This window comes from Carlito syrichta, unplaced genomic scaffold, assembly GCF_000164805.1.
Source record: "Carlito syrichta isolate Samal-C Ts95f unplaced genomic scaffold, Tarsius_syrichta-2.0.1 Scaffold305873, whole genome shotgun sequence".
Taxonomy (NCBI): Eukaryota; Metazoa; Chordata; class Mammalia; order Primates; family Tarsiidae; genus Carlito; species Carlito syrichta.
Window position 1 is genome coordinate 334,847 of NW_007249969.1, and position 9,358 is coordinate 344,204.

The 9,358-nt window shown below is 35.6% G+C and overlaps 1 protein-coding gene across 4 annotated transcripts in view; it reads right to left on the reverse strand.

Annotated features, from left to right (window-relative positions):
* Positions 1 to 9,358, reverse strand: part of ACTR2 (ARP2 actin related protein 2 homolog) — a 40,841-nt gene that overhangs the window by 21,969 nt on the left and 9,514 nt on the right. The window contains exons 2-4 of one of the 4 annotated variants that reach the window (XM_008062873.2): positions 8,579 to 8,689; positions 6,501 to 6,515; positions 2,638 to 2,853 (exon numbers count right to left, since the gene is read on the reverse strand). In XM_008062873.2, coding sequence (XP_008061064.1) covers positions 2,638 to 2,853; positions 6,501 to 6,515; positions 8,579 to 8,689 — 342 coding nt within the window. Of the gene's footprint in view, positions 1 to 2,637; positions 2,854 to 6,500; positions 6,593 to 8,578; positions 8,690 to 9,358 lie in introns of all 4 variants that reach the window. The other 3 variants (XM_021714918.1, XM_021714919.1, XM_008062874.1) reach the window with 3 other exon arrangements.

Sequence of the window (9,358 nt, forward strand, 5' to 3'; positions counted from 1 at the left end):
CCAGCGATCCTTCCGCCTCAGCCTTCCAAGTAGCTGGAACTACAGGCGCGCGTTACCACATCCGGCTAATTTTTTTTTTATTCACTGTAGAGATAAGGTCTCACCAAGTTGCCCAGGCGGGTCTCGAACCCACGGCCTCAGACAATCCACTCACCTCAACCTCCCAAGGCGCGGGATTACATGCTGAGCCACCAAGCCTGGCTGAACTCAAATTTTCAAAACACTTACTACAAAAAATGAGTTTTAATTCAGACTTTAAAAATATTGCCTACAACAATTTCTTCTAAACCTCTTCCAAAATTTCCAACAGTAAACATATTAATAAACAAAATATTTACATCAAGTAGTAACTGGGAAGACACTAAAATATAGACCAAGTTATCAAAAGTGTCTACCTTGGTCGGGCATGATGACTCACACCTATGATCCCAGCACTTTGGGAGGCCAAGGTGAGAGGACTGCCTGAGCCCACGGGTTCGAGACCAGCCTGGGCAACATGGCAAGACCATATCTCTACAATAAATCAAGAAAAATTAGCTGGACATGGTGGCACATGCCTGTGGTTCCATTTACCTGGAATCACCTGAGCCTAGTAGGTCGAGGCTGCAGGGGCCGTGAGCATGCCACTGCCCTCTAGCCTGGGCAACAGAGTGACACTCTGACTCAAAAAAAAAAAAAAAAAAAGTGTCTACCTCATATATAACAAAACAAAAGAAAACCTTGAAAAATTACTTACCTAAACTATTAGGAATATAGCCCTTTTGCTCTCTTTCCTCTGTAACTGCTTACTTCTGGGCCCCTCATCTCTCTGGTCTTTAGCCTTTTCACTGTCTACTCTCTCTTCTTTGCTGAACCATGTGATCTATTATCCTGATGACCCTCCAATTTGTATCTCCTGAACTTGATCTTAAATATACAACTATCTATTTGACATTTCTGCTTGAATGTCTAATGAGAACCTCCAAACTTAACATGTTCAAAATTGAACTCCTGCTCATTCCTCCCAAACCCTGTACAACTTTTCTCTGTTTTCTCCCTGACCTCAACTGATGGTAACTCCAACCTCTAGTTACTCAAGCCAAAAACTTTGGAGTCATCTCAGGCTCCCTACTCTCAATTACCAAAAACTAATACATCAGAAAATGCTCTGACTCTACTTTCAAAACAGATCCACAATCCGAACATTTCGTATCACTTCTACTACTACTACCACAGTCCTACCCATCACTGTCTTTTTGCCTAAATAACTGAAAAAGTCTCCAAACTGTTATATCTTCCTTTAACTCCCCCAAGAGGTACTCACAACATAGCAAAGAAACTTCAATCTGAGCATGTCCCTTCTCTGTAATAGCCCCCTTATTCAGTCAGAGTAAAAGCCTAGTTCCCTATTAAAGCCCACAAGGCCCTGAAGTTACTCATCCAGCCTCATCTTCTGTTACTCTCCAGTCAACCACACCAGCTTCCTTGCCAATCCTCTTACACGGCAGGCTTGTTCCTACCTTAAAACCTTTACAGTGACTACTCATGTTACCTGGAATCCCCTTCTCCCATACATCCTGGCTAACTCCCTTACCCTGTCTGTTTAAACATCACCTGCTCACAACCTACGTATACAAACGCAACTTACCACTACTCCTAACCTGCTCTATTTTCCTTTACTATCTACAGTTGACCCTTGATCAATAGAGTTTGAAAAGTACAGGTCCATTTATACACAGATTTTTATCACTCTCTCTTGCTTTTCCTTCTACCTTCTTCACACCTTTTTCCACCCCCGCCACCTAAGTCAGCGAAAAACCCATTTCTCCTCTTCTCCTTACTCAACGTGAAGAGGAGGATGAAGACCTGCATAAGATCCAGTCCCCCTTAATGAATAGTAAACACGTTCTTTTCCTTGTGATTTTAATAAGATTTTCTTTAGCTTACTTTATCATAAGAATATAGTATATAATACATATACAAAATACCCATTCACTGCTTATTGGAAAGGATTCTGGTCAACAGTAGGCTATTAGTATTAATAGTTAAGTATCTGGGGGAGGTAGTTAGGTTTGCACAAGGTGCCTCTAACCCTTGCATTGTTCAAGAGTCAACTGTATTACCCTCCCTTTTTGAGTTGGAGTCTTGCTCTATCGCCCAGGCTGGAGTGCAGTGGCATGCTCACGGCCCCTGTAGCCTCAACCTTTCACCTCAGTCTTCTAAGTAGCTGGAACTACAGGCACGCCACCACACCCAGCTAATTTTCTGATGTACTGTAGAGATGAGGTCTTGCCAAGTTGCCCAAGCTGGTCCCGAACCCTTGGGTTTAGACAATCCTCTTGCCTCCACCTCCCAAAGTGCTGGAATTACAGGTGTGAACCACCGCACCCAGCCTGTATTACCTTCTACCAAACTAATTAGCTCACTTAGTTAAAACTTAATTAACTCACTAAATTAAAAACTTAATATTGAGTTCTGTTTTTCCTGTTAGAATATAAGTTCCATAGCAGTAGGATTTTGTCTATCGATATATCCGATTTTCCTACTTAGAATAATGAATAGCATATAGTAGGTGCTCAATAATTTGGGTCTCAGAGAAAACAACAATTATTTTTATTTCCTTTATCCATAGCAATAATAAGAAAAAAGAATACTTACCTCTACAATCTTCTCTCTGTTTTTGGTTGGGTTCATAGGCGGCTCTGTGAGTAAAATTTTACAATTTCTAGTGTCTATGTTAAGTTTCTCCGGTCCAAATGTATAGTCCCACAGGTGTTTCATGTCATCCCAATTTCGTACTATGCCATTTTCCATTGGGTAGTTAACTTCTAACATTGAGCGTAATTCACTTGCCTCATCACCAACCATAAGATCCTAGAAAATTATAACAACAAAGTTTTAGCTCAGTCAAGTTTTTGCATAAAATTATATTCCCATGATATTTCCGAAAACTTGGGAATAATTAATTTTAATCTTTCTGACACTTGTGCAATAAAGGTTTTTATTCCACAAGTTAAAAATCTTTGTATCAAGAACAATGTCTTGCAAAGCTTAACCATGGATAATAAATTTGTATGTACAATGTGGTTTAAATCAATAAATTGACCTTACCTTTAACATACATGTTTCCAAAAGAAGAGCATAAGCACAAATAAACCCCACATTTTCATATTTGGGGTTTTGTATGAGGTTTCATCTGTTTCTTTTGCTCAAATGTTCAAAAAATAAGGCCTGTGATATGTGAAATAGCACATCAGGAAAAAAAACTTGTAGAAAAACGCTCAATGCATGCAGCACATTTCTTTGTACTAAATAACAAAATGATAAATGTAAGTACCATAAAGCATAATAAATAAAAGCAAAAAATAAAATGACTTTTGATTTCTATATAATGCATATATGCACCAACTAACTTAAATTTCACAAATTTCTATCTACATGGTCTGAATTAGAACTTAAACTAAGTTTCTACATATGCCTCTTCAAGATGAACAAGAATTTGTAGAGATACAAAAAATTAAGACACAGAAAAACAACTCATACTTTAAAATGTCTTAGGTTTTCAATCTTAAAGTGTAACATTAGAAAACTATACTACCATACATGAAGCATAATACTCACAAGTCTTGTCTCCAGTGAGAGCACACTTAAGATGACTCACATTTGAAAAGTCACACTTTGCATATATAATAAGGCTAATGATGTCCCAGCATTTAAAATTATTTTAGAAAACATCTAGTCAAGATATTAAATAATATTAATTTCTACATGTGCTGAGGAATTCAATTAAGAGGAAAAACTAGTATCAGAAATACTATTTATTATACCATCCTAAGTTTAAATACAGGGAAATGAAGAAAAGCAGCAGCAAAATTAACATGAGATGTCTTAAAAATGAAGCTTTGAAAAAATATGAGTTTTAAAAAAAAAAAAAAAAAAAAAAAAAAAATCAGAGGTAAAACCAGGGTGAGGACTCTATTAAAAAAACAAACAGATTTCTGGAAAATCCACTGAAACATCAAAAAAGAAAAACAAAGTTAAAGCAGATGCTAGAAATACTCAGTAAAATCTTCTGTTGCAATTAATGTCTTATAAAGTTAATTTACCATAACTTATTACTGAAATTTCTTAACTATTAACTGGTTAGACTCTTCTATGAGGAATATGCAAAACGAAAAATCTGTATTTGTGAGCTCTAGTTAATGCCATGCATATGTTAACATACTCGGGGAGAAGTATACTGATAACTGTAACACTTTGAAATACATCAAAAAACAAGATGGACTAATGAACAGATGGACAGATATGTGATAAATCAGTATAATATACATTAATGTCAGAATCCAAGTGACAGGTATATAATTTCACCGAAAAATTCTTTCACATTGCTGTGTATTGTAAATACTGGTTAGTAAAACATTAGGGGGAAATCTATACCTAAAAGTAACATATACTACTTTGGGTCATTAATAAATTAAATTTTTGTTGTTCTTGTTTAGTTGGAGTCTCTGTGGCCCAGGTTGAAGTGCAGTGGCACAATCACAGCTCACTGCAGCCTTGACCTCCCGGACTCAGGGGATCATTCTGCCTCAACCTCCCAATAGCTGGGACTGCAGACACATACCATCATGTTTGGCTAATTTTTTTGTTTATTTGTAGAGATGAGGTCTTGCTATGTTGCCTAGGCTGGTCTCTTGGGCTCAAGCAATCCTCTCTCCCTCTGCCTCTTGAAGTGCTGGGATTACAGGCCTGAGCCACTGCCCCTGACCGATAAATCTAATTTAATACCTAATTTGTTATTAACTCTCTTCTGTATCTTTCTTTGTGTTGTACAAGATAACAATTAGATAATTAGATAACAGTCAATATTTAAACCAATTTAAAATCATTTAATCTGATTTCAACAGAAGTTTACTTTTTATTCTATGCAATAGGAGCTGCTTACATTTGGCCCAATGCCAACTCTAAATAAAAGCCTCATGTATCTACCTTTAGGACCACACATATCATAAAGGATTAACTGAAAGAAAGTTCTGGTATTGAGTATCCTTACCTTCCTGTGAACAAAGAGGACATTTAAAATGGATGAAAAGAAGTATTAGCTTGAGAAATGCAAACTTTCTTGCGTACTCAAGCTATCTAATTCAAGAATTTTCCATATCTAAAATTTTAATTTAAACAATCCTAGAATATATGATTTTCCCTAGCTTCAACTTTCAAAAACCAAAAATGCTAACATTATATAACTTGCCCTAATCCTTCAAATCCAAATTACAAGGGATTAGATCAGACAGTGGGTTTTTACCACCTGCCCTACTACTGCACCTCAAAACCAAACCATCATCTATGAAAAATCATAGTAACTGTCTGAGATGCTGTTCCAAAGGCATTTATTCTTCACAGGTAGGCAATATAGATTATATTTGCCAAGAATTATTCTGAACAATGTCACCTTAAATTAGAATATAGAGTAAGCACAAGTTTAAAACCACAATTAAATCCCCAGAAGAAAATTCCATTATAATTTTTTGTTACATTCAGCCTATACTGTTCCCTACAAATATACCCTTTTCTTAATCTCCTTAGGCTATTAAGACAATGCACGACCTTTTATTTAGGATAAGCACATAAATTTCCACTCTTAAATGTTTGTGTTTATTCAAAAGAAAATATCAAAAAAGATATTACTAGTTAAATATATCATTAGAAATACCTATTTCTTTTTTGTCAAAATTTCTTACAAAGATATTAAAAACAAGTTTGAAAATACCTACTCTAGAAGCACTTAGATATCATAAAAAAAAATAAGAGTCAAATATCTGAGATGAGCCTAGCAAGCTTCTTGTTGCAAAGAAAAATAAGTAAATGTGATTTATTTGGGGGAGGAAATTTATTGTCTGTGAAAAAGCTTTACAGGTGCTCTACTTCTTTCTTATTTATCCTTGGATAATGTTATCAAATCTACTCATTAGATTTGGATGACATGGAAACAAGTCATCTCTTTTATTTCTCCTAGTCTATCTTTGGCTCATTCACATATTACAATTTTATTCGGTTTATTAAGTACACATGATGCCATACTGGATGCAAATATAAATACTGGTTATAATAGGCAACGTTCAGTTTAACATCAGTTAAAAAAGCAGATTCATCCAAATGAAACAACTTCACCCAAATCTTCTGGGTCACAACATATCCTAATATAAAGCCATTGGTTTCTAATATTATGCACATTCCATTGTAATTATAACATTCATCTACAAGAAAAACAAGGAAAACAATTCAAAACTATGTTAGTAATTAGTTCTTGTTTGGTCCATTGTAATGCAATCAGGAAAGTACAGGATTTAATTAGTTGCTACCAAATTGAAGCAATGAAAAAGGCTAAAAATCAAAGTACTTAAAAGAAAAATATGGAATTACCCCCCTCCCCAACACTAAAAGGGACACAAAACAACAACTACTGTCCCACCAAGCAAAAGTGGAAAACAAACAGAGAGCATGTGTGTAACCTCACTTACCATCTTTTTGTTATTCTACTTCAACAGGTCAAGAAAGGTGAAGAGAGAGAAGGTAGAAGTAAGAGTCAGAAAAGGCCTAAATAAAATCCTCACTGAAATTTTTAAACATACAAGCAATAGAGACAAATTAGGTTGAGGTCAGATGCAGTACCACTATATTTTATGGAATTAATAGGGCCAAATTAACACGGACAGTTACTCCTGAAAGAAAATTAACTTTAATTTAAATTTCCATTTTTTATTCTACTACTACATTTTAGCTAACAAGACACAAAATGTTAAGTCAAACTACTAAGCACAAGAATTCCAAAAAAGTCAAGTTTCTTTAATTCATTACTAAATTTAAGAACTTTAATTAAGAAAAATAAATGATAACAGCAAAGTTCTAGCTGACTAGGTAGAGAGTTAAGATAGTTCAGGGTTGTTTTTCCAAGTTACAGTATTCAAGTTAAATTTGACACAAGTCTCTTTAATAATAACTGTTTTCTACCGGAAGAACAATTTAACTTGAAAGGCTTAAAAGATTGCAGAGTGAACAGAACTGAGTCAATAGAACACAGAATGACAAACCATACAAGCAAATGCTACTAGGGAATTCCTTGGTAAAATGTCTTATTAGAATATTGACAAGTTTGATTTCCATCACTTGGCCTTAAAAAGCAAGAAAGTAGGCATTGAAGAGATGTGCAATTATTTGTACCTATGTTGGAGAATAAAAATGGCTGGCTATATATGATGTATTTTCATACCTCAAAAATTTTATTGTCCACAAGTATATTAAAAAGCCATTCTTTAAAAATCTGACACTGAATAAAAAGTATTACCTCTGACTTCATGCAACAGTAGTTTATCCTTATCACTATTATTAGCTCAATTTCAAGTTGAAGTTCATTCAAGATAGAATTCAATCAGAACGAAAGTAGTTCACAAAAAGAGAATAAGGAATCCCATAAATTTCACAAAAAATCCTTAAAAAAAACTTATATTGAGTGTCCTATTTTGTTTTTTGTAACATAACAGAGGGCAGAATAATTCACTATTTTTGAGTCTTTGAAAAACTGACACAAAACTGAAATTTCAGTTTGTATTTTTAGTCACTGTATAACTCAGTTCTCCAGTTCCAACAGCAGAGACCTAAGGAGCAAGTCTCTGCCACCTGTTACCATCGTCCTAGAGATCTCAGAGGTACACCTGAACTCTTATTTCAAATGACTCATAACCTTACAGTTCACTGAAGTCTTGGCAAAGACTGTCCAAATGGGGCAACAATGCTAGCTTCTTCACAAACAATTCACTAAAACAGCCCCTAAATTCTACTGCATTCTGTATAACTTAATTCCTAGGCCACCTGAAGAATGTAAAGTCAACTGGTGACCACTGTCCTATGGCTGTTCTATTTCCTCTAAAATACTGTAACTCCCACTTGATTTCTGATTCCTTTAATATGGCAGAAAAATCTATCATTCTTAATGTAGAGCCTTTCACGTTAAGTGCAGCGAGTAGGTAATGAAAACTTTTACTCCTCTTTCCTTATGGTAAGATATATAATGCAAGGCCAAATAAAGACTTGCTTCCTTCTGCACATTACAGGAATTGCTGTATTAATGAAAAGAGGAACCAATAAGACTTACATGCTTGGTTTCCTAACTAGCTATATAAAAAAGTAGAGGGGTCAGGCCATGAAAGAAAAAGTCTAAGGTCCCAAAGAGACACTAACATATAATGACAAATATATGAAATTAAAGGACATAAATATACCAGACTGACTTCTTCTAAAAATTACATTATGTAATAGGACTCTAAGTCACTGATACAGTGTTTCACATAAATGTAAAAAACTGAATTATTTTACTTCAAAGAGTAATGGCATCAAGCCATACATAACAAAATCAGATGAAATGAATTTCAGCTTTTGTGCCTTGTTCAAATGTTGATACAAATTAAAAATATACAAAATTCTGCCCTCCCACTTTGCTTTTCATGGCATATTTTAAAATTACTTAAAAGAACTGGTAAACTAGTGTTAGAAGAACACCTCACATGTCTTAATTATCATTCATCAATAAATAAAATATTACCTTGATTTCAATGTTTCCCACTTTGGTGGTTGATCTGATAATAGGTCTTCCAACCAAAGCTGGAAAGATGTGCTCTGGAAAGTTAGAGCCTGCATATCCACACTTCACAAACTGGAAGGAAACAGTAAAGTAAAAGTAGGTTAGTATCAACGGATTTACTATATTTATTTAAAAACAGTATCTGAAGAATACCACTTTGCATACATATATTTTTAAAATTTTTGGTATTTTCAATCTGCCCCAAGTAGCCACCTAATCTATTGAATCATTTCCTTTCTAACTCTTTCAAAGCAACAACTACATCGAGAGTTCATGTTTTTTTTACTGCTTACTTAGTCCTCCCACTAGAGGAAAGCCCACAAGAGCAGGAAGCTAAGCCTAGCAGTTCCTGTTGAAGCCCACTACCTAAAAGAGACGTTGACACACAGCTGTCATTCAATGAATACGGGGAATGACAAATGGCTTTTTAAAAGTTTTTTTATTTTAAATGCCCATTAAAAAAAAAAAAATCAGCCGGGCTCAGTGGCTCAGCCTGTAATCCCGTGCTTTGGAAGGTTGAGGTGAGTGGATTGCCTGAGCCCGCGGGTTTGAGACCCGCCTGGACAACTTGGCGAGACCTCATCTCTACAATAAAAAACAATAAAAAAAATCAGCCGGGCATGGTAGCGCGTGGCTGTAATTCCGGCTACTCGGAAGGCTGGGTGGAAGGATCACTGGAACCCAGCGGGTCGAGGCTGCAGTGGCCAGGAGCAGCCACTGCACTCCAGTCTGGGCGACGGA